At 34.4% G+C, this 27549-nt stretch overlaps 1 protein-coding gene across 1 annotated transcript; it reads left to right on the top strand.

Moving 5' to 3' along the window:
* Positions 1-161: 161 nt before the first annotated feature.
* LOC144442833 (tubulin tyrosine ligase 3-like) lies at positions 162-26738 on the top strand. The gene is made up of 16 exons (XM_078132214.1): positions 162-722; positions 11251-11346; positions 13498-13696; positions 14124-14243; positions 16278-16432; positions 18688-18868; positions 19383-19474; positions 19786-19914; positions 20417-20531; positions 20848-21138; positions 21507-21699; positions 22473-22621; positions 23332-23569; positions 23928-24147; positions 24484-24696; positions 25797-26738. Exons 1-16 carry the CDS (start codon positions 237-239, stop codon positions 26409-26411), a joined length of 3492 nt encoding a protein of 1163 aa, XP_077988340.1. The 5' UTR covers positions 162-236; the 3' UTR covers positions 26412-26738.
* Positions 26739-27549: the final 811 nt, after the last annotated feature.

The following is a 27549-nucleotide window of genomic DNA, read 5'->3' as shown; positions in this document are numbered from 1 at the left end:
GTGTGAATGTGTTTATTTCTGGGCGAGTGACTGTGAATGGGGTTGGGACAAAAGACCCGTATAGGCTCATGTTTTATTCATTAGTTTCGACACTGCTCGACACACAATACACAGTGTGCTTGGCGTCCATGGTTACGCTGTACAATACGTCCTTCAATAGGACCGCTTTATTGCATTGACGAACATAGCGTTTAAATGTTTTAGGACCCTCACCCTGCCAACATGTCTTCTTTACTATGATCAGGAATGCCACTGGTCCTCCAGACATTTCGACCCTTCTGACGATCAACTACAAACGTCAAACATCGGCACCGAACGCAGCCAGCGACGGCAGCGCTAGAGTCGTACGGAGCGGATATTGGAAACCACCAGCGTCCATGTTGGCCTGTCAGCAAACCGATCAGGGCGATGTTACGCCGAGAACCGCGGGACTGATCAGCAGGATGAAGGCTCCAGTAGCAACACAAAACAGGTTCAGTTTCGAGTCAGAACTGACCTTCGCTCCAAAATTGAATGCAACCAGCATGAAAATGGTGAAAGAGCGAGGTAATGAATTCAGAGCTGGTGTGTACCCAAACAACATCAAAAAGCCACAGGAAAAACAGGAACCAATATTTACATTTAAACCCCAAGTTAGTGAAACTAGTGCAAAAATTTGTGAAGGATTGGGAACAACATTTATGGCTAGACAAGAATTACACTTGGAGAAACAAAAGAAACTGGTAAGTAAAATAAATAAAGAGATGACTATAAAATCACCAAGTGTGTGTACACTAACTACATCATCATATAATATAGTCTTGTGATATTTAGTTTGATTTTTGTGAGAGGTTTCATCACCATTACCAATGAACCACTTCAGTGAATTTACCTTGAAATAGTAATGAATTTTAATGAAAAATTGATGGCCTATTCTGAAAGCTAGGAATAACAGGTTCACAGGTGATAAAACTTTAATTATTCACACATATTAGTGGTATTTATCACTCCACTAGTTACAAATATAACTGTCACAGCTTGAACATGTGAGAAATTACAAACTTTGACAGCAAACTGGCAACAACACAACAACACAATATCAAAATACTTCTTACTTAATGGAAGTGGGTTCTCTCATAGATCATTATGGTACTTGTGGTACTCTTTGACCAAAGAGGTAGGACGTTATAACTGCAATGGTTTGACATATTCACAAAGTGTGATATTTCTTACAGACATGAATTTGCCAGAATAGGGCCTCATAAACAAGAACTATTCATCATATTTATTGCATTGTGTTAAGGTTTAGCCTGAGGATCCCCTTTTCTATGCCTACCCTCACCTCTGAATTCAACTAATCAAATAATATTAACTATGGTATGTTCACATTCAGTTATGCAGGGTAATACTCCATGATTCAATAAACACATACCTTGTTGTCTAACTGTTAATGAAAAGTATGAACATTTGTAATCATAAACTCAGCTCGCTTCCTGGTTAAGAATCTGTCATTAGAACCATAGAGCCATTTGTGTAGAGTCTGTGGTAGAAAGAATGCATACAATGATACATACATACACATGCACACACACATGCACACACAGTGACACACACACACACACACACACACACACACACACACACACACACTCTATCATGCACTCACTTGAATGAGAACATCTTGTTTGAGATTTGTCCAGAAAAGTAAAATGAACAAGTGGAGCCATGATGGTCGAATGATTAGAGTGGCTGACTTTGAATCTACAGGTTACAGGTTCAAGCCCGTCTCTGCCATTTGTTTCTGAATGGCTACAGTCCATAGGCAAGATTTGAACCATGTTTGTGCCTCAGTCAACCCAGCTGTATAATTGGGGACCTGGTAGGATAGAGGTTGCACTGTGAATGCTTTAATCTTACATGTATGTGCTTATAGTGGCTGCAATGGATTGTATGTTCCCCAGGGAGTTGAGAAAGTACAAATGGCTAATGTGCCAGGTGTAATAATTGTAAAGTGCTTTGAGCACAGAGTGGAAAAACGCTATAATGAAAACCAACCTTATTCTTTGTTGGTGTGTCATTACATTACATGTACATCATATTTGGTCTCAATACCTACATGTACATGTATTTGTCTACCTATTTCCATACATAATGTCATAATTATTGAAGATGTAGGGACATTCAGCTTTTAATTTCACATAAGATTGTGGAGTTTTAATGATATTCCAGGATCCTATATACATGTATAACACTTTGCTTATTCTCATAAATTATGATTTGGAATTCAGTGTTTCTATACAACATGTATACTGCATCATACAATGTATAAATATACCACCTAAATTATACTCGGAGAAAAAAAATGTTATATTAATACTTTTCAAAGAGGTAAAAATATATAAATGTAGAAATGCAATGTATGCAATTACTCTATACATGTACACAGAAAATATGAAATCCAATGTTTAGTACACAGTATGCTGTGTAAGACTGTGTGAATGCTCTAATAAACTACTCCCAGGACAGGAATGTTATTTTGGACTGTATATTGAAGTATACACAGTTTTTTTGCATGACATGGTCTGAAATACATGTATCTCTGAGACTCATACAACATACAAAATGTAGTATGCAGAAAATATGTAATAATAACACAAACACGCACACATGTGTGCACCTAATGTCTATTTTGAGTATAGCAATGTTAAATTCCAGTAATACTTTGTACATAAAATCAGACTTGTATCCATCTTTTGTCCAGAAATGATACCAAAGTATACTCGTTGAAATCAAAATATTTAAATATAGTTGAAATTTAAAGTTAGATATTTGATATCTGCAGAACACCAAAAGTGAATAACTAATGAAATGAAATTTGTAGGGTTGCTTTCTGACAAGGGTTGTGAACAGGAGTGACATAGAAAATGACTTAACATAACAGTAGGTTTATGAGAGTTTTTGGTTGACAAAATACATCTGCCCTGTGACAAAAAGAAGTACTTGAAATAAGCAGTAAGAAACCAGTCAAGCTTTTCAGTCAGTACATGTATATACGAATAGCCAGGCAGGTTTCACATCATACTAAACATACTTGAAGAAAGCATAGACCCTGCTTTTGTGTAGGGTCTATGAATAAAGCATACTTTACTGACTAATGAAGACAAGATAAACTAGTTATCATGTCTACATGTATTGTACCCTATATAAGGTATATAGAAACCTACTGTGGCAGATTATCAGTCAACCTGTATCGCACACAAACTACTACCTCATACATACATGCAACTTTTGTATTGATGTTTGTGGGTTTGAAGATTTGTTTTACCCCCAACCCCTATATAGATACTGTATTTATACTGTTGTACCTAGGTAGAAGGTATGTACAAACACTTTCTTTCTTTGACAATGAATTGACATTCCAATCTGAGTGAATCAGTTACTTACCTAGATGTCATCTACTATAGTGTGACAACATTATATCTATATTTAGAACATGTATTTACATTTAATATACAACTGTACTGCTTTCACCACTAAAAAACTTGGCAAGACTGAAGAGCATTGAACCTGATACTCATATATATACATGTAATAATAATATAAGCAGAAATTACTCATTTTTTAACCCCAGCAAAATGAAGTCACAAGGAGCTTAATAACATTATGCCTAGAGTTGCTGTCTATACATAATACATTGTCGCTATCTAGAATACAGTCTGTAGTAGAGTTGCTATCTAGAATACAGTCTGTGTTAGAGTTGCTATCTAGAATACAGTCTGTTTTAGAGTTGCTATCTAGAATACAGTCTGTTTTAGAGTTGCTATCTAGAATACAGTCTGTTTTAGAGTTGCTATCTAGAATACAGTCTATTTTAGAGTTGCTATCTAGAATACAGTCTGTGTTAGAGTTGCTAGAATACGTACAGTCTGTGTTAGGGTTGCTATCTAGAAATAGAATACAGTCTGTGTTAGAGTTGCTAGAATACAGTCTGTGTTAGAGTAATCTGAGTTGCTATCTAGAATAAAGTCTGTGTTAGAGTTGCTAGAATACGTACAGTCTGTGTTAGGGTTGCTATCTAGAAATAGAATACAGTCTGTGTTAGAGTTGCTAGAATACAGTCTGTGTTAGAGTTGCTAGAATACAGTCTGTGTTAGAGTTGCTATCTAGAATAAAGTCTATTTTAGAGTTGCTAGAATACAGGCTGTGTTAGAGTTGCTATCTAGAATAAAGTCTGTGTTAGAGTTGCTATCTAGAATAAAGTCTGTGTTAGAGTTGCTATCTAGAATAAAGTCTGTGTTAGAGTTGCTATCTAGAATACAGTCTATGTTAGAGTTGCTATCTAGAATAAAGTCTGTGTTAGAGTTGCTATCTAGAATAAAGTCTATGTTAGAGTTGCTATCTAGAATAAAGTCTGTGTTAGAGTTGCTATCTAGAATAAAGTCTGTGTTAGAGTTGCTATCTAGAATACAGTCTATTTTAGAGTTGCTAGAATACAGGCTGTGTTAGAGTTGCTATCTAGAATAAAGTCTGTGTTAGAGTTGCTATCTAGAATACAGTCTATTTTAGAGTTGCTAGAATACAGCCTGTGTTAGAGTTGCTATCTAGAATAAAGTCTGTGTTAGAGTTGCTAGAATACAGTCTTTGTTAGAGTTGCTATCTAGAATAAAGTCTGTGTTAGAGTTGCTATCTAGAATACAGTCTATTTTAGAGTTGCTAGAATACAGCCTGTGTTAGAGTTGCTATCTAGAATAAAGTCTGTGTTAGAGTTGCTATCTAGAATAAAGTCTGTGTTAGAGTGGCTATCTAGAATAAAGTCTGTGTAAACTGTTGATAAGATTCATGTGATTGTTAGCTTTATCACATATTAAAACTTGGCCCAGTAACCATAGAGATAGGTATGCCATTGAATATAATAAACTTTTTCATACAGATCACCACATACCAAATCAAATGAATGTTGTTTACTCATATAATTAGGTAGATGAGATTTTGTTGCACTATTGTTATTATGTTATTTCCCTACATTTTCCAATCACCCAACATAAACTTTGTCATTGCCTTCCTATCTTTACCAGATAAATAAAAGTAGATGTCACAGGTAAATGTATCTTGCAAATTTTTCACCAGGAAACTGACACTGTTTTCATAGGGGTACAGAAATATGCAGTTACAATACATAAAATTATGTTTTCATGTAATGTGCTGTAAGTAACATAGGTCTGTGCCAGGGATAACACTTTATAGCACTATGATCACAATATTTATACTACTATTACTAATAGCTTATTCAATATTTATGTTTGTCAAGATAACACAGTAGTTGAAAGGTATGGTAAAGAGAGACAGAAAATAACAAGTTGCTAGTCACTAGTCAAGTCTGTTGTTAGAATTACTATTAATATAGTTAATAATATAGCTGAGATTAAATACACAGTGACAGGGAAAATGTAGTACAAATGTACAAATGTAAGATTAGATCTTTGAAATTCCATACCTACATGTAGCAAGGATTTCCTGTAGTGTTTTGATATCTGATAATTAGTACTATCTTGTAACATAAATAAGCTGGAATATTAACACTTTAACAGTTACATTTAGTGGTGTTGTTATTGTAAGTGTTTTACCTACACTTGCTTATTGCAGAATCTGGAAACTAGCTAAAAGACGGTGTTAAAAATTTATGTAGAACCATAGACCCTCCACCAATGGTCTATGTTAAAACACTGGTTAGAGAAAATAGTGTATAGAAAACACAACACAATAGTCTTTGTCAAGTGGGTTACTTAGGGAAACATGAATATTCATGAGAAATTTTTAGTATGTAAATTTTTAATGACACTACACTATAGCACTACCACCCTTCAAAGGAAGTAAAAGGACAAGAGATTTATGAGTCCAATACACACAGGTAGTAAATGTCTTCATTAAAAGTGTGCCTATTGAATTTTACAGTAACTTTTACCTTGGTTAAACAAAAACAATCCATAATTGGGATGAAAGGTAGATCACAGCATAGACCCTCCACATCACAGAAACTACTAGACAATTGAATACAGAGTCTGCTGGCCTCCTGCAGTGTAGCCATTAGAATGTACTTACAATGTGAATTATTTAAAAGCTACCACCCACCTACTGAAAAAGTGATCATAATTGTCATAGTGCCCCTGTGTAGTTACTATGGGGATTAAAGCAGAGGTCGCTGGGGTCAAAGTTGTCAGATTTTGTCAACAATGGTGTCTTCTTTATCAATTGTTTGACAGTAACCATGTAACTGCTGTTTAGGTTTTGGTTTTCAGGGACAACATAATGGTCAATGTGAATTAGACAGTGGCATTGTGAGACTCTGAGATGGAATGCCATCTATTTGAGCTCATACATTTGTTTTATAAAATCTGTGGTGGATTTAACTGTGTGGTATTTGTTTGTCCAGGGTCTGAATTGTAATTTTATATGTACCCATGGTAAGGTCGTTGCTGTATATTGTACTTGTGTACACAAATAGACCAGAAATAGACCTGACATTAGTAACAAAACTCATTGGAATTTATAATGGGAGCGGTCGTTCACTTTAGATTTACTAGTGCTACAGTAAAACAATATGAAACAAGAATACCATGATGTTGTGTACAGTGTAATTTGTTTTTACCCATGGTATTGAGGTCATTGTATTTTGTACGTATTGTACTTAACTTGCGTATATAAATAGACCAGAAATAGACCTATCAAATATAAGTTATGATGGTAGTGATCACGCAGTTTATCGCTCAGTGATGTATAGGAAATAAAAAGGCCCATGATTCAATCCCAGGTTTTTGCATATAGTGTCTTATTACTAATGATGCCATAAGGATTACATAGGATGATTCTTCTGTTGTGGATCAAAGTTTTCTATAATTCTGCCAGGCCTATGTTTTTCTCCTCCTAATCTTAATCCTGAATTCAACATAGATACTAAAATAATCCCCTCCCTCTCCACACCCTTCCCTTCCTCACCTACATAACAGTCCTAGTGAAAATACTTCTTACTTACTTTTGTGTTAGCAACTTCAGGAAATAAAAGTTGCGATAGTAAAATTGTTGTAAGTCCAATAGACAGGTTGTAATTTAAGTGTGGTTGCTATTTGTTGTTGTTTATTATACTGTATTCACTGACGACACAGTTGTGTAATAAAGTTATTAATATTTATTATTTGAATACAAAAAAACCTGATAAAGTTCAAGAAAAAGTAAGTTGCTAAATGTCCGTGATGAGTCTGAATCTCTTGATGAGACATAGCAACATGATTGAATTATTCATTTAGCTGTAACAAAAGTATCTGTCAGTAACACTATACAGCCATAGTTGTTTGCCTGTCGACTAAACATCAATAGACACTGTACACTTATTGGACGAATATTCAACACTAATCATGTGGAACTAATTATGATAATTCCAATGATATCATCAATGTAAAGGGTAATTTCCTCATCTTCCAGTAAATATGTATACACTCATCCATCATGGCGTTACACATATTGTTTTCAACCCAAACTATAGTTTGAGTGATAATGGTATGTGAATACTGTGACCTTTGCTCAGTGGTGCAGTGGATTTTTTGTTGTGTAGGGGAGTGGCGTCTGTAGTACGTGTCAAGTCTGGCAAGTTACCTGAGAAGCAGTGTATGTGTGTATGCATTGTGTACTAGTAACCACAGACAGTCAAACGCTGACATGGATATGCAAGTCTTCGATTTTGTGACCTGGCTTGCTAGGCTAGGGTAGGAGGGTAGGAACATTTAACTCCCCTAACATGTAATCGTGACAAATTGTATATGTCAATTGTCATGCTGGTTATGATATTGTAGTATTTATCTGGCTTTATAGGCTATCATTCTCACATGATTCTAGTTCTTTTGTGTGTCACTTGTTGGCTTGTTTAAAGTTCACCAGTATTTATCTGACCATTGGTTACTTTGTACATATGTGGCATTTCAGGAATTGAAAAGAAAACAACATAAAATCAATCGGTAGTAGTTACTCAAAGGATAAATTTAATTCATAATCGATTTAGCGCACTCATTTCTCATTGCCTAAATACATTACATTAAGAACGCATTACTGGTTGCTATGCCAATATGATAATATATGAGAAGCTTGGCTTCAGGCAGCTGAAGGACTTGTTATTTTTCATGCAGTGTGTTTTGTTGTACCAATGTTGTAGTGTTTACTGTGTGCTGGACTCGGGACTTTATAGTTATTGGTGAAAATGCTATGAGTTTGATACTAAAAGATGACACATTGATCACCGTAGATTAGAATTGTAATGGATCTGATTTACATAGAAGATTTCCTGGATAACTAACACAAAATGCCAAAACACAGGATATTGAAGGTGAGATGGATTATACAGCTTGTAAAAGTGATCTAACTGATATTTTATAATACTGATACGATTATCAGGGGTATTTGACTGATTTTAAGTTGTATTTAATGTATTATCATACCATATATCTTTGATTCTTGTCATTACAAATACAGGAATTGTAATTTGTAGCACTGGTTTTATGACATTGTTTGTACTAACATTACAGCATATATGATAACACGTACCATTGATTGGCTTACCGACATGTATATTGCAACATATAAATGATTTCATTTATATACATATATAAGATTTAGTAAGCTCACAAAGTCCAGTCTATAGAATTGTACCCCAGGTGTATACCGTGTATTTAAACATTTATGAACACAAAGAAGTTATGTATAATGAAGTACAGAAAATACTGTAAAGTTACTGTTTTCTCAGATTGAAATGTTAATGTACTAGTATACAAATATTTACAAGATAAAGAGTACTGAATCTATATCGATTATAGTCAGTTTTCCTTCATTACATTTTTTTTCATGTTTTCATATTTTCTTTGAAGTCGGTTTTTCTTTTTAAATCTATATCGATTATAGTCACAGTTTTCCTTCATTACATTTTTTTTCATGTTTTCATATTTTCTTTGAAGTCAGTTTTTCTTTTTAAGTTTTACTAAAATATCTGTCCAAAAAGTAGAAAACTTTGCAAAAAAAAATGCATAGACATATGGTGAGATTTTTTTAAAAACATGATTAAAGTCTAAATTCATACTTTTATCCATGTAGTTATAAATACAAGGAAAAACTACAATGAAGTACGATAGTAAGATATAAACAGTTTATGTTATGATCCTAAAGTGTAGCGGTGTAAGAAAATGATACTTTATATGCAATAACAGTGTCTGTACAATGTGTCAAGTCCTCTCTGCAATGTACATTATTTTGTGTATGTGTACATGTATGTGTCACTTTCTTCAAACATCTACATGTATTCTTTATTTTTATTTTTCATTTTTACCTGATGGGAGGAAATGTCGTAATTTCAAAACAAGTGATAAAAATTAAACATATTTTGAAAAATGAATTGGACATTCCTGTTAAAAAGAAATGAATATTCTAGGATCTCAAAAAAAAAAACTTCAAATCTTGAAATTGTGTGCAAACCATACACTGGGTTTTTATATTGATCACAATAGCAGCAGGTAGATTTCAATTTTTAATTTTTGATCAAATATTGAATTTCATCATTTCAAAATGACTAGTACAAACTGTTAATTTCACTTTAAATGAAGTTTACGATTTTCATTTTATTGCAAACTTTAAGTAAATTGTAATTTACATGTTTTCAAACTGAATTTTTCAGAGTCTCATTTGTAACAAACTGAATGTTATGATCCACAACATGGTTGTCATGGTGATGTTTTGTGTTTACAAATCAATTAGTTTAATGAAATGGTTGGGGTTATCTACTCTGTTACCAATATTAATATATCAGTGTTGACATTACAGTAAAAACTCAGTTCCTGTATGTTATTACCAGGTACCGGCCACACATATTCAAATTTCCTTGTCACCGATAGTATGATTGAAAAATTGTATGGAGTAATAGTGTTTCTCATGCGTCCATTAATTTAATTAGATTTCAGGTAGTGTCAAATATCGCAGAATCTAATAACTATTAATTCAGTGTGTTTAACAACTGGCTGACAACTAATTTTCGAATGTATGTGGTCAACTGAGTTTTGTTGACACATAACTGTATTGTGTAATATATACAACACTGAAAACATACATGTTTACATGTAGTTAAATCATGGATTTTATGTTGTGATGGCTAATGTGTGGGTGTCAGCTGTAGTTGTAATTGTAGGTAATGATGTGTGCAGAGCAAACAATGACATGTACATGTACTAGTACTAGTCCTAGCCTGTATGATTTGTTGTTGTCTACACTTTAGACTGCCACTGAGTCCCTTGGGAGATTTTTTTGTCTCGTAAACTTCAAATGTTTTGAATTTGTTATTCATTACAAATTTTGTGAAGGAAAATGTGGTCAACTTTTCTTCTCTAAATCACTCATTACTAATACTAGTGTTTATTTTATGACAAACAAATCTTTCTGCCTATACAGTACCAGCTAGCCTAGAGTCAGTATGGGGAATTTAGATATGTAGTGAGGGGCAATAGTCCAAATCCTCATATGACTTGACTCTAGGTCATATACTGTACCATGATACAAACATTTAGGTCAATTTGAATTTGAAAACATTAGATGTACGCAATAAAATACATGTTTGCTAAACCTCAAAATACTGTACAATTCTTGACTGTGTCTGTGGGTTAAACCACTTAGCATTCACACCAGCAGCATAACAGGTGGTACCCATACAAAGCTAGTAAACTTGATTTATCTACCCTGTATTAGTGTATTACCTGGTACTCAGGAAACAATATATAGGAATTAATAGTGGATAAACTTGTTTGAAAAGTGTCCTATAAATGTGAAACATGAATTGTAATCAGCCAGGAAGACTTTCTTTTCAGGAAATTAGCATTTCTAATGATTATCTTTGTGAATAGATGTTTAGTTCCAGATTTTCATTCAATGAATTTTTGATGAGGGTTACTATGAATGAATGACCTGAACAATAAATATAAAAATGAAATTTGAAGAATTTGAACAGTATTGAAAGATGTAACAAATTTAATGTACTTTATTTATGCAAAATTGTTTTTTTTTTCACTTAGATTTAGCCAAGTTTAAATTAATAACTGTGTCAGTGATAATTTTTTTCGTTTTTGTTGGTTTAGCAGACTACCACCTTATCAGTTTGGTAGTTTAGATCAATGTTTAGTAGTGTACATGTATGTGTCCTAAACTACTGCTGTTTGGCATGATGTTAATCTGTGTTGGTTTATATTACAGTATGAGAAGAGTAAGATGCCATTTAAAAGTGGCAGACTGACTCCAGTACAGTTAACAAGAGCAAAGTATAGAGACAATAAGAATGGTGCCAAAGAGGTAAGTACTGTAGGCTATCGGCTATGAACTCTGGGTAGGCTATTGGCTATGAACTCTGGATATGCTATTGGCTATCAACTCTGAGTAGGCTATGAACTTTGGATATCACTTTGTGCTTAATATGTACAAAATTTGTATGTATATGTGTGTGTGTGTGTGTGTGTGTGTGTGTGTGTGTGTGTGTGTGTGTGTGTGTGTGTGTGTGGTGGGGGGGTAGCATGTATTTGTGTCTGTCTGTGTCTGTGTACAAAGCAAGTCATATTTTGCAAATTGAAATCAGTGGAAATTATTGAAAAATGTACTAATTTTTCAAAACTTTATGCAAGCACATTATTATATTCCTGTCATTTATACAAAATGTGACTTACAATGATATTTTGAAATAACCCATCAACAATGTCAAAATTACCCTACATTGTACATGGGTCAAAATCACCCTGCATGTTTTGTAATGGTCAAAATCATGGAAATTGCATACACAATCCAAATTTGATAAGTTAAAGGACAAAAAAATGTGAAAGTGTCAAAATATTGCAAACTGAAAACATAGCTGATCAACATGTGACAGAAATGAACATTACAAAAATCAATACTAGTATTATATTCATCAGTTACCTAGGAAAAGTACATGTCATTTTCTATCTATCTGTTATGTTGAATATTTCATTACAATCAAGCAGTAATATAAGATACATTAAATTAATTACATTAATAATTCAATTTTAGTATTTCATGAGATATTTGATCTTAGACAAACATATAATAATGATTTATTAGATACTAGATATTGTGAAAATAGGAGCCAATCAATACAATATAAAGCTGTATTTCATATTTTTTGGCATATGTCATATATGAAACAAAGATACAAACAAACACACTCATGTGTATATGTACACATACATGTTTTTTGTTATATGTTACTACATTATGTATGTATCCTGTTCCAAGGATGACTGTAAGCAATGTTTCCCATAAATACAATCTACTACATACTACTCAGATCAGTTGTGAATGTAGGGCATCACAGGTGTTCAGTCCTTTCTCCAACACATGCATTCTTTTCTCAATCTAGGAATTTCTGAACTTTGACCATGTGCAGTGGTTATCCACAATATACAATACAATGACAACTTTGTACATTGTACCTCATGTCAAAAGACCTGCAAGGCATTTAGTATTTTAATGCCATGCCAATCTAATCTATAGTGATACATGTAATTTTTTCTACCAATGATGAATGAACTGAACAACAAGCTTCCTTGCAGGTAGAGCCAACATTTTTGTTGCATTTGTCTGTATCCAAGAGACTGAGTGCTTAAGTTATTATACAACTGTGGCTACAGCTAGTTCACACAATGTGGTCAGATTTATGCTTGGTGTGTAAAAATTCCTCCATATAAATCATAAACACACTGTTTTAATGCAACACAAGTAATGTAGTCACTACTTTCACTGAGTTTTGTTGACAAAATCAATCAAACTTGTTTTAAAAATGTATTTCAGAAGGTCTGTTTTAGTTGAAAATGTTGTCAGTATATTTGTTCATGTAACTTTTCAAGATTCTTAAAGCCTTGAGATATCCTACAAAGACACAAAGTATGTCAAGTGTAGAGATTGAGTACCAATATATTACATTTTATATCACCAGTTGTGACATTTATAGAGTTGAGTTATTTAGTCCAACTATTGTATGAACTTTATCAAGGTAGTTGACAGGTGTTCAAAGTTGTTTGTCAAAGTCATAAATATTGCATTCTGGGATATCGAGACTCTCTTCCTTTATTAGAGACTTGTTCACTTCAACATAAAACATGTACAAAACCAAAATAATACAGAACAGAAGTAACTGACCCACTTTTAAAAGAGTTGTCATTTTATTGTGGTTCTAAAGTTTATTTCAATATCATACTCCTTTGTTTATTTCTTCTCACCTAATTAGTTTTGAAACTCATGATGGATTCTCAATTCTGTGTTTATTTCTTCTCACCTAATTAGTTTTCAAACTCATGATGGATTCTCAATTCTGTGTTTATTTTGTATAACCTTGTTTATGTCTTCTCAAAGTGACGGTTCCCAATTAGTTTGCTAATTCAACACAGATTTCAATTCTTTTTTAATTTCATATAACTTTGTTTTTTTTCTTGACAGAATGACAATGCCCAAGTAGCCTGGGCAACTCCATCAGACACACCAACCAAATTAGATTTAGAAAATGGTAATCGTGAAAACTTACCACCAGTTATATCAAGAAGTACATCATTATCTACTAACCTTCCTCCTAAATCACCTCGTCCACCGGCAGCTCCCCAAACACAGTCAAATGTACATTTACAGAGGTTGCAAGATGGTAAGTGTTAATACAATGGTTCCACTTTGTACTGTTATGTCAATCAGTCATTGAAACTTTTGTCAAGAAAATAGTTTCTGAAAGTGGTTAATATCTTAATGTTTTGTATTTATGTGATCAGTTAATGTCAATGTGATGAACTTTTATCAGGTTCTGTTATATGTTGATATGTTGTGTATATGTATTTTACTGTTTCCATTTCATTGAACTTTAACTTTGTTTGTCCTACATATGTATTTTATTGTTTCCATTCCATTGAATTATTACTTTGTTTGTTCTACACACGTACTTTGAAAAGTATACTATTACATGTAACTGTGAGATGAGAAGATCAACATACAAAGATATAATGTACTTGAGTGTTTTTGACCATTGTCATCACATTTTCTATACAAGTTTTTAAAATACATTCTTCCATTGCTTCCAGGTTCCTCTCTAGCCAATGGTACCATGAATTTTTCTTTGAGAAGAAACAGAACTCAGTTAGTTAGAGCCAGAATACCACCAAACACTAGATCATCTAATCCACCCTTTGATGTGGAAAAAAGTAAGAAAATGACAATATTATAATAAGACTATCATAGCTATCCTCTTAGTTTTGTATTGCCATTGTTAACATAGGCAGTCCTATCAGTACTATTCTCATTAGTTTTTTATTGCCATTGTTAACATAGGCAGTCCTATCAGTACTATTCTCATTAGTTTTTTATTGCCATTGTTAACATAGGCAGTCCTATCAGTACTATTCTCTTAGTTTTTTATTGCTATTGTTAACATAGGCAGTCCTACGTATATCAGTACTATTCTCATCAGTTTTTTATTGCCATTGTTAACATAGGCAGTCCTACGTATATCAGTACTATTCTCATTAGTTTTTTATTGCCATTGTTAACATAGGCAGTCCTATCAGTACTATTCTCTTAGTTTTTTATTGCTATTGTTAACATAGGCAGTCCTATCAGTACTATTCTCATCAGTTTTTTATTGCCATTGTTAACATAGGCAGTCCTATCAGTACTATTCTCTTAGTTTTTTATTGCCATTGTTAACATAGGCAGTCCTACATATATCAGTACTATTCTCTTAGTTTTTTATTGCCATTGTTAACATAGGCAGTCCTATCAGTACTATTCTCTTAGTTTTGTATTGCCATTGTTAACATAGGCAGTCCTATCAGTACTATTCTCTTAGTTTTTTATTGCCATTGTTAACATAGGCAGTCCTATCAGTACTATTCTCTTAGTTTTTTATTGCCATTGTTAACATAGGCAGTCCTACGTATATCAGTACTATTCTCGTTAGTTTTTTATTGCCATTGTTAACATAGGCAGTCCTATCAGTACTATTCTCTTAGTTTTTTATTGCCATTGTTAACATAGGCAGTCCTATCAGTACTATTCTCGTTAGTTTTTTATTGCCATTGTTAACATAGGCAGTCCTACGTATATCAGTACTATTCTCGTTAGTTTTTTATTGCCATTGTTAACATAGGCAGTCCTACGTATATCAGTACTATCCTCATCAGTTTTTTATTGTCATTGTTAACATAGGCAGTCCTACATATATCAGTACTATTCTCGTTAGTTTTTTATTGCCATTGTTAACATAGGCAGTCCTACGTATATCAGTACTATCCTCATCAGTTTTTTATTGCCATTGTTAACATAGGCAGTCCTACATATATCAGCACTATTCTCATTAGTTTTTTATTGCCATTGTTAACATAGGCAGTCCTACGTATATCAGTACTATCCTCATCAGTTTTTTATTGTCATTGTTAACATAGGCAGTCCTACCAGTACTATTCTCATCAGTTTTTTATTGCCATTGTTAACATAGGCAGTCCTACATATATCAGTACTATTCTCATTAGTTTTTTATTGCCATTGTTAACATAGGCAGTCCTACATATATCAGTACTATTCTCATCAGTTTATCTCAAACTAATTGAATTTACTGTTGACAATGTCAACTTTAATGATAATGAAAGAAGAATTAATGACAGTCTGACATTTCTTAAATTTTCTTATATGCTTGTTTCTTTGTAATCTTCAAAATTTAGACATTTATTTTTGAGATGATGCTACATTAAAAACTTGTCAGTAATTATTTTAGGTGGTTTTCATGTTCTGCTACGTTTGGATATACCTGTATCTATTAGTATTATTTATACTATTTCTTCCTTAGCCAATATTTTCAGTTACATCTCATACTAAACTAAACATATAATGTACCGCATTATATGTGAGTTTCATATTTTTGAATATCTGGTGACAGACTGACACTGCAGCCACTATCCATTTGGTATGTTGACAAGAGCGACATTCTTAAAACTCTAGAATGATTTCACAAAATCTGTAAATCATAGATTAATTTGTCCCAGAGATTTGGTTATCTGTCTAGACAAAATTGCAACACAAACGTTGTTGCTAAGTCATAGTTCATTAATTCTCTTGGCTAAAATGTATTGACAAGCCCACATGTCATTCTGTTGTAAACGCCGACTTACTCTATATGCAGTGTAGAAATAAATAACTTTGACTGTTGTGTTCTCATCTCATTTGATCTTTTATAATTCCAGATGACTTTGAAAGCACTGGCGATACTAACCTATCACGGTCCAAGACTTTATCGGATGTGGCTATCTCACCTAGCAGACCTAAAGTGCCAAAACTAGCAGGACTAAATGTTAACAGGATACGTAATGCCAAACTCATAGCAGAGAAAGCAATGAAGGTAATATCATGCTGCATTTACTTCATTTTCAAATTCTCATTGGTGTTTACCTCAACCAATATTTTTGTCAACTTTCCCATCTCTGTAGTTTTACAAATTTTTGAATTTCTCCTTTAGTGCAAGAAAAGATTTCTTTTGTGGAATATAGCTTGATGGCTAAATTTCCAATTCTGTACATTTACTTTGTTTCAATCAAATAGTTAATTACATTTTATGAAATAATATATATATATATATCCTACGGTATATACCTATCTTTCAGCTGTGCATAGAGCTTTGCTTGCAGAGATAAGGTGCATTTTATCTTCTTTGTTATGATATAAAATGAAAATTTCTATTCAATCCAATTCTTACAAGCAAATCCCAAATTTTCACTGATGACTGATCAGCATCATCAGGGGTGTACTACAATGAACTGTTATCATGTATCTCAGCATCATCAAGGGTGTACTACAATGAACTGTTATCATGTATCTCAGCACCATCAGGGGTGTATTACAATGTACTGTTATCAAGTATCTCAGCACTATCAGGGGTGTATTACAATGTACTGTTATCATGTATCTCAGCACCATCAGGGGTGTACTACAATGGACTGTTATCATGTATCTCAGCACCATCAGGGGTGTATTACAATGAACTGTTATCACGTGTCTCAGCATCATCAGGGGTGTACTACAATGAACTGTTATCATGTATCTCAGCACCATCAGGGGTGTACTACAATGAACTGTTATCATGTATCTCAGCACCATCAGAGGTGTATTACAATGAACTGTTATCACGTGTCTCAGCATCATCAGGGGTGTACTACAATGAACTGTTATCATGTATCTCAGCACCATCAGGGGTGTACTACAATGAACTGTTATCAAGTATCTCAGCACCATCAGGGGTGTATTACAATGAACTGTTATCATGTATCTCAGCACCATCAGGGGTGTATTACAATGTACTGTTATCATGTATCTCAGCACCATCAGGGGTGTACTACAATGAACTGTTATCATGTATCTCAGCACCATCAGGGGTGTATTACAATGTACTGTTATCAAGTATCTCAGCACCATCAGGGGTGTATTACAATGTACTGTTATCATGTATCTCAGCACCATCAGGGGTGTATTACAATGAACTGTTATCATGTATCTCAGCACCATCAGGGGTGTATTACAATGAACTGTTATCACATATCTCAGCATCATCAGAGGTGTACTACAATGAACTGTTATCATGTATCTCAGCACCATCAGGGGTGTACTACAATGAACTGTTATCATGTATCTCAGCATCATCAGGGGTGTACTATAATGAACTGTTATCATGTATCTCAGCATCATCAGGGGTGTATTACAATGTACTGTTATCAAGTATCTCAGCATCATCAGGGGTGTATTACAATGAACTGTTATCATGTATCTCAGCACCATCAGGGGTGTATTACAATGAACTGTTATCATGTATCTCAGCACCATCAGGGGTGTATTACAATGTACTGTTATCAAGTATCTCAGCACCATCAGGGGTGTACTACAATGAACTGTTATCATGTATCTCAGCACCATCAGGGGTGTATTACAATGAACTGTTATCACGTATCTCAGCACCATCAGGGGTGTACTACAATGAAGCTGTTATCATGTATCTCAGCACCATCAGGGGTGTATTACAATGAACTGTTATCATGTATCTCAGCACCATCAGGGGTGTATTACAATGAACTGTTATCACGTATCTCAGCACCATCAGGGGTGTACTACAATGAACTGTTATCATGTATCTCAGCACCATCAGGGGTGTATTACAATGTACTGTTATCATGTATCTCAGCACCATCAAGGGTGTATTACAATGAACTGTTATCACATATCTCAGCATCATCAGGGGTGTACTACAATGGACTGTTATCACGTGTCTCAGCACAGACATGAGAAATGAACTGTAGTGTTACAGCTGGTATTTCAATTTCTTTGTATTCACAAGATATGTTCTCTATGTCTTTGTATGCTGTATTCACAAGATATGTTCTCTATGTCTTTGTATGCTGTATTCACAAGATATGTTCTCTATGTCTTTGTATGCTGTATTCACAAGACATGTTCTCTATGTCTTTGTATACTGTATTCACAAGATATGTTCTCTATGTCTTTGTATACTGTATTTGGAAGCACCAATTTCTAGATGTCAGACTTACTGTTATTAATCATTAATTTCTGTCTGTCTTTCTGTCTGTTTGTTTGTCTGTTTGTCTATAGAACAAGAAAATCTTTTCAATTCATGGTCCTTATCCAGTAGTGAGAGAGTGTCTAAGGAAACGTGGCTGGGTAGAGAAGCAATATAGGTACATGGCCCCACATGTGTTTAATAAGAAGAAGGGTTGTCGTGGTGATGATAGTGATGACAGCGGTGATAGTGATGGTTCCGATAGTGATGATGGTAAGTTAGCTCTTTGTAAACTACTGGTACTACATTAAACCACTTGCAAATTGACAACAACTAATTGACCATCAGAAAGCCATAGAGATTTGATATAATTCTGTAATTGTGTTTGTACAATAATATGTAAAACAACAATCAATGACAATGTTGATAGAACACTTATATTGTCTAGATACACCAACATAGCTGTGACAGGCAGCATTGATTGCATTTATAGTTAGGCCAAATTTAAACCTAGAGAAACAATTAATTTAAATTCTCTTACCAAGACTTTCTAGTTGTATTCTAGTTGTATAACTTTTTAATGCACTGCAGGATAATGTCAGCCATTTTAGAATGTAGTTTTCAAAATCTTTTAGTTTTACATAAAACAGATGAAAAAATATGAAGAAATGCCAACATAGCTATCTTAGTTTGGTGTGTTATACGTACAATACTAGTATTAGTTTTAATAGACAGTAGTCTTAGATTTCTTATTTCCAACTTTTTGCGAATTTCTTTTCACCTTCAGATAACAAAGATGATGACAGTGATGGTGATGATGATTATGCCGGACATCATGAGGAAAACCTTGAAGAGAGTGACAGTATCTATGGAATAATGGTGTGTATCTATCTAGACATCACTTTGTTTCCTTCTATCTAGACATCACTTGGTTTCCCTCTATCACTTTCTTACTCTCACATTATCATTTTCAGTCAGAACATATCAAAAATAGAACTGGCAGTTCATGGATGAAACTCGGCACCAAATTATACAGATTAAAACTGCTGACTCAGTGTTTGGTTGTATTTAAAAGCGAACATTTCAAAAAGAAGAATAAAATGAACTTAAGAGTCCATGAACATTAATTGTCACTTGATTGTATTTGTTGTTGACATTATTTTGTTTTTGTTATTATTTTGTACCAACAGTCACGAATGGTTCGGAATTCAACGCCTTCCTTCATTTGGACAGTAAGGAGAGACAGTATAGACTATAAATACCTTAGAAAAGACGCAATTGTAAATCATTATGCTAGAAATGGATCCTTTACAACCAAGGTAAAGACAAAATAACATATACTTTAATAGTCTGTAAGATAAACCATACATCGGTGTAATTCTCTCATACCAATAAGAGTGGAATGACACACCCTCATACATCAGTCTCCCCCTCTCATACCAATAAGGGTGGAATGACACACCCTCATACATCGGTCTCCCCCTCTCATACCAATAAGGGTGGAATGACACACCCTCATACATCGGTCTCCCCCTCTCATACCAATAAGGGTGGAATGACACACCCTCATACATCAGTCTCCCCCTCTCATACCAATAAGGGTGGAATGACACACCCTCATACATCGGTCTCCCCCTCTCATACCAATTCCCTCATACATCTGTTTACCCCTCTCAATCATACCAATAAACAAGGAATTATGCAATAATCTTAATTCTGTAAATTACTGTGAATAATCTCTCTAAGATTTTTGTTTGCATTTTTTGAGATTGTTTATTCTGACAAGAAATTAATAGCAATTGTATGTGACTCTTTAACCAGGTTGGACTATGTACCAATCTAAGAAATCTACATTGGTTTGAGGAATCGGATCCAGATACTTTCTTCCCTCGCTGTTATAAAATTGGAATTGAGGAAGAAAAACTTGGCTTTATAGGTAAGTACTGAAATAAAGTATTTCTATTAATATTGAAATGGTCATTTTACACTTGTTACAGTAGATATGTCTTCAATGTTTTCTTGAAAATTTCTGAACTTGTGACATGTCTTATGTCCAGTGGTAGAGAATTCCACATCTGCAAGTACGCCATCTAATGGCAGCGAGTAAATAAGTTATTGTACTTGTTACTTTCATGTTTACAGCTGTGTGAAATTGATTAAAAACAATTGTCACAATTGCACATAAAAACTGACATGCACCGCTTTGTTATTGAAATACCAAGATGTATTAATATTCATAATTCTTTTCACAGATGACTACAGGTTATGTGCAGCCACTGGTATGATTAGATGGGTTATAGAGAAACACAACGATGAAGAGGGCAATGAAGACGATGAAAGAGAGGAAGAGGAGAAAGAAGATACAAAGAAGGAAGATAAAGAAACAGAAAAGAAAGATGAAGAAAAAGAAAAGAAAGATGAGGGAGAGAAGAAAGAGGAAGGAGAGAAAAAAGATGACTGTGAGACTGATAAAGAGAAAAATAATGAAAAAGTTGATAATAATGGTGATAAGGAGGATGAAGGAAAGACTGCTGTGCAATCAGGTATTCACAGACTTTACTTATATCTTGTAATTTCATCAACGTCATACTGATGTGTTTACAGACATCAAACTTCATATCCCAGCTATGTATTCTTGTTTTGCAACAAAGAACTTCCATGGCTGAGGAAATAGTTTTTGATTATTCATAGCACTTACTTGACTGAAAGATTTGTTGAACAAAGCACTTCCATGACCCGAGAAAATTGTTTCAAACAATTCAAAACAATATTTTCAATACCAATTGGTCATTGTTGGCACTCATTTAATCACTTGCTAAACCCAGCAAGCAATTAAGGTGAGAGCCCACAATGAAACAATCTGTCTGTCTAACCACTTTCATTAAGTTATGTTACTACTTTATTTTCACAGGTCGGAAATCCAAAGCCTCTAAGAAACGAGGAGGTGTGATTCCATCTGCAGTGTTAGAGACTGCAATGAGGGTGTGTGATAACTTTCTGGATAGCAAAGATCATGAAGATATTGATTGTGATGGCGAAGTCCAGCCAACACTGACTGATAGCCAGTGGGATAGCTTCCTACAACATTACTATCAACTTATACAGTAAGTATGACTTCAGCATATTTCTTGTGTACATGTATATGTTTCTTAAAAATCAAGAATGTAAAGTATTGTAATACACACACATTTGTATTCAAGCATAGGGGGTAGGATTTGGGTCCAAGCGTAGGGGTAGGATTTTGGTCCACGCGTAGGGGTAGGATTTGGGTCCAAGTGTAGGGGTAGGATTTGGATCCAAGCGTAGGGGTAGGATTTGGGTCCAAGCGAAGGGGGTAGGATTTGGATCCAAGCATAGGGGTAGGATTTGGGTCCAAGCGAAGGGGGTAGGATTTGGATCCAAGCATAGTTGTAGGATTTGGGTCCAAGCGAAGGGGGTAGGATTTGGGTCAAAGCATAGTTGTAGGATTTGGGTCCAAGCGTAGGGGTAGGATTTTGGTCCACGCGTAGGGGTAGGATTTGGGTCCAAGTGTAGGGGTAGGATTTGGATCCAAGCGTAGGGGTAGGATTTGGGTCCAAGCGAAGGGGGTAGGATTTGGGTCCAAGCGAAGGGGGTAGGATTTGGGTCAAAGCATAGTTGTAGGATTTGCTTTCAAGCATAGGGGGTAGGATTTGAGTCCAGTTATGGTTAGGAATAGAGTTAAACTTTCATATTTACTTAGTTTTCACATTATGAAAGTTGAAACAATTACATGAACTCATCACCAAACATAGAGATGATAGTTTTTGATTTATAATAGCACCAACCTACATTTAGCAATGGTACATTCTCAGAAACAATCAATAAAAATTAAAAATTAAATTTTCTATGTTGACAGTGATGGAGCAGTCATCAATAACTCTAGTACCTACCGAGAGGAATGCCAATATTTGTACAACAGGATGAAAGCAAGATGTCCACAGCTTCACCTAGATGGTATAAGAAATGTATGGATTGTCAAACCTGGTGCCAAGTCACGAGGACGAGGTCAGTAGAATCCACCATGTCACTTTAACATTTGACCTGTTGTTTAAATACGTGGATTCATATTATACCATGTCACTTTAACATTTGACCTGTTGTTTAAATACGTGGATTCATATTATACCATGTCACTTTAACATTTGACCTGTTGTTCATATACGTGGATTCATATTATACCATGTCACTTTAACATTTGACCTGTTGTTTAAATACGTGGATTCATATTATACCATGTCACTTTAACATTTGACCTGTTGTTTAAATACGTGGATTCATATTATACCATGTCACTTTAACATTTGACCTGTTGTTCATATATGTGGATTCATATTATACCATGTCACTTTAACATTTGACCTGTTGTTTAAATACGTGGATTCATATTATACCATGTCACTTTAACATTTGACCTGTTGTTCATATACGTGGATTCATATTATACCATGTCACTTTAACATTTGACCTGTTGTTTAAATACGTGGATTCATATTATACCATGTCACTTTAACATTTGACCTGTTGTTTAAGTACGTAGATTCATATTATACCACATCAGGTTGAAATAGAAATACAATTTCATTTTATTGATCAATCTTGATGTTCATACAAAGATAACCTGTAAAAATGTACCAATGTTAGAAAGTTTATTGTCAAAGTATACTTTCAGAGACATAAATTTGTTATAACCCATTTACATCACCATTGTGTTACAGGTATAATGTGCCTGGACAGACTGGAAGACATAACCAAACTAGTTACCAGTCATGTCAGGAAAGAAAACAAATGGGTGGTGCAGAAATATATAGAGCGCCCTCTATTGGTCTATGATACCAAGTTTGATATCAGGCAGTGGTTCTTGGTGACTGACTGGAATCCATTGACGATATGGTTTTATGAAGATAGCTACCTCAGATTTTGTTCTCATAAATATACACTAGATAACTTAGATCAGTAAGTTGAGTAGTTATATTTTCCAACTATTATTCAGCTGTGTGTTTGACAACAAGGGCTTGAATTGATAACAGAATATTTCATATACATCAAACAGTTGGTTGCTTCAGTTTAAATGCTTTTGAAAAGCTGTCAAAAAATGTTAAGTATATTTTGGTTTCTTCATACCATGGTGTTTCTTTGTACTCTTATTCTATGCAATTACCTTGTATGGTAAGAAAAGTATTTTTGTCCCATGAAATCATTGAGACATATCCAGTTCACAAAATATAAACTCTTATCCTGTGTTTACTAAGTATTTTACTGTACTATGTGAACTCAATGTAAATAATAGTTAACTTCATCTTTGCTTTTGTAGGAAAATACACCTTGCCAACAATTCCATCCAGAAATTTTATGAAAATGAGAACAGGTCTCCACACCTACCAGATGATAATATGTGGAGTTGTGAAAAGTTTGCCAACTTTCTGAAAAGACGAGGTCATGGAGATGCCTTCAGGGAGATTATATATCCAGGGATGAAAAATGCAATAGTCAGTGCCTTGCAGTGTACTCAAGATATCATAGATCCCAGAAAAGTAAGCTAGGTTGCCCACCCCTATAGTCTGTCAATTTTGTTGTTTTGTCTTGCAATAGTAGATTATTCCAAATGCCAGGAACAGAGGGGAAATAGATGAAATTTTTCAACATCTGGTTAAATGGTAATATACACTTGTTTCAATGGTGAATTAGGTATGATGAAATCTTAAAGACCCATAACAGATTTGGATTAAAATTTGGTAATGGTAGAACTTGGGATTCAAGGATTCACCTTGAGTTGTTATTCCTGGACAATCTGTGCCACCAGAGGGTGTTGTTTGCCAGAAAGGTTCCTTCTTTAATACATTAAATAACCACTGTTTTACCTCACACAGAATTCATTTGAACTGTATGGTGCTGACTTTATGGTTACTGATGACATGGAACCGTGGCTAATAGAAATCAACTCTAGTCCAGCTATGTCAGCTAGTTCACACATCACTGAAAAAATGTGCTACGATGTCATTGAGGATACCATGAAAGTGGTGTTGGACAGGAAATATGACAAAAGTTGTGATACTGGCAAGTTTGAATTGATTCATAAACAGGTAAGAATAGTTACTGTCCTACAGACATGTTATAAATGGTGATATTTGTTTTTAATGCTCAGGTTACACAAAGCTAGACAATCTGAATGGTCTGGATAGCCAAGGGGAGAGTCATAAGGTGACATATATTATTATTGACATGCACTCATCACCAGCAAGTAGTAAGATGTACAATATAGTCTGTATGAGCCATGTCAAAATATTTTAAAAGGTTTTAAGATTTAAGCGACGCTGTACTAAATTTTGATTGTCAGATTTTTTTAAGAATCCATCAATATTTGGTGTGTGAAATAATGAGTGTTTCAAATCCAAATCTTTTGCAATAAACAAGTACAAAATAGTTTTGAATGTATAAAGTTAATTTTGTTCTCATATGTTACAGTACTGATGTATTAAACTATTTACCAATTGTGTATTTATATTAAAGGCCCATGTGGTATTAGGTTTGAAATTTAGGTATGAAAAACAGTTGTCAGATAGAGCTATAGAAAGATGGACTTGATAGGATGACTGTGTAATCATTATGGTTCCAATGATAAGATAATACTAATGTGAGAACTTGGGATTGAAACCCTGGCCTTTAAGTCTACACTGATAAGATAATACTAATGTGAGAACTTGGGATTGAAACCCTGGCCTTTAAGTCTACACTGATAAGATAATACTAATGTGAGAACCTGGGATTGAATCCCTGGCCTCTAAGTCTACACTGATAAGATAATACTAATGTGAGAACCTGGGATTGAAACCCTGGCCTCTAAGTCTACACTGATAAGATAATACTAATGTGAGAACCTGGGATTGAATCCCTGGCCTTTAAGTCTACACTGATAAGATAATACTAATGTGAGAACCTGGGATTGAAACCCTGGCCTTTAAGTCTACACTGATAAGATAACACTAATGTGAGAACCTGGGATTGAAACCCTGGCCTTTAAGTCTACACTGATAAGATAATACTAATGTGAGAACCTGGGATTGAATCCCTGGCCTTTAAGTCTACACTGATAAGATAATACTAATGTGAGAACCTGGGATTGAAACCCTGGCCTTTAATCCACTAAAATTGTCATATCATATTTTGTTTTCCTTTACTCCAGCAACATGTCCTTGCACCTCCCTACACTGGTATCAATCTACACATTGAAGGTCAGCCAATCCGAAAACCAGGATATCTATGTAAACAGAAGAGTGTGACCAACATAACTCCACGGATTTCTGACTTTTCACCTTATGCCAAGACAGCACCTAAACAGTCAAGTTCAACTCCATCAGTATCCTCAACAGCTGTCAATCTGAAACCTCAATCCATCCCCAAGAAATCACCCGACAAATCCAGCAGCCAAACGGAGAAAATGTCAACTACACAGATGGAAGAAGTCAAGAAAAAATTCTCAGGTACGAATAACGATGAGACTGTGGTGAAAAAGACATTTCATCTGAAGACGATAAAACCGTATTGTCTAACAGAGAAGCAGAAAGAAAAATTTGCACCTTACTTGAATCTCAAACCCAATAATAATTTAGGAAACCTGAAAGTTCGTTACCCTCAGACAGGGAAAGGACAACACACAGAAAACAAAAACTTTAAGCCTGTCAAAACTCCACAGTTGCCTTCAACGCTAAAACTACAGTTTCAGCACCAGGATGTTAATAACACAAATGTAGTTATAACACATGGTCCGAATGGAGTATCAGTTTATTCAACAGTTTGAGAAAATGATAGCATTGTCCACAGTTATTTCATATGTATTAAATGTGCATTAGTTTTGGGTAAAACACAGACAAAATGCAATAATAGTTAACATAAAATGTTATTAGTTGTTATCATGAAAGTTCATAAACATATCTCACAAATCAGGTCATAGTTGGAAAGTATTGTCATTTCGTTTGTATGTGACGACCTGAAATTTCATTATACCGCAGCTTAGTTAAAAATAAGTGCAAATATGCTGAAATGATACACTTTGAACTCTATTTGAGTTGTGTTATACTTTATTTGCCCAAATAGCTTGGCAGTATATTTTATGACTCATCTTGTATAGTTTTTTTTATTCTCATTGTAACGTGCAATAAGTAGTTGTATATCAATGTGCCACTATAGTTAACCATAATTTAGTTTTCCTCATTTTCAAACTGTGACCACACTTTGTTTATACTGTGGATTTGATTTTGTACAAGTTCAGGTTCATACTTTGACTATTCTCTGATGTACTTTTCTTACTGTAAATACCATGATCATAGAACCTTGTCATCTCATTGGTGAAATCTTTCCTGCTGTCATCTAGTCATTTATCATTTCATACCAATATCATTTCAACATAACATTATCTGCAGTGATCTGTCGTCCAATGTACAGTATGTATGACCACTCAGGGTGGGCCGAATTTATTGCTACATAAAATAACTTGGTGATACAACATAAACCAAAGATGTACACATATCACAACAATGCAAATCCATATCATTCCACAGCTGATCAACAGAATTCAAGTGAGACAAGTACAGATTCTCATCTCATCTCATGGACATGTACCACATTGGAATACAACTTGTCACATTATATTAGCATGATGCATGCAGAGAAACTATTTAATGCATGTAATTACATACTAGAGTGTAAAACACATGGGGATCTTTTTATGACAGTGAAAAACAATATACTGAAATTACTACTATTTTTATGTCATGACTGAATTCACAGAATTACAGTGTACACACAAATCTATACAACACTATTTCAACCATGATATTCCTAGCAACCATCTTGGCTCAACTTTAGCAAATTTCTCTTTGGTTCCTGCTCTCAACATTTTGATTTAATTTCTGATGATTTAATCATAAATTTTGGTT

The sequence above is a fragment of the Glandiceps talaboti genome, chromosome 1, assembly GCF_964340395.1.
Source record: "Glandiceps talaboti chromosome 1, keGlaTala1.1, whole genome shotgun sequence".
NCBI lineage: Eukaryota > Metazoa > Hemichordata > Enteropneusta > Spengelidae > Glandiceps > Glandiceps talaboti.
The sequence above is the reverse complement of the archived record's forward strand: the minus strand, read 5'-3'. Positions and strand labels throughout refer to the sequence as shown.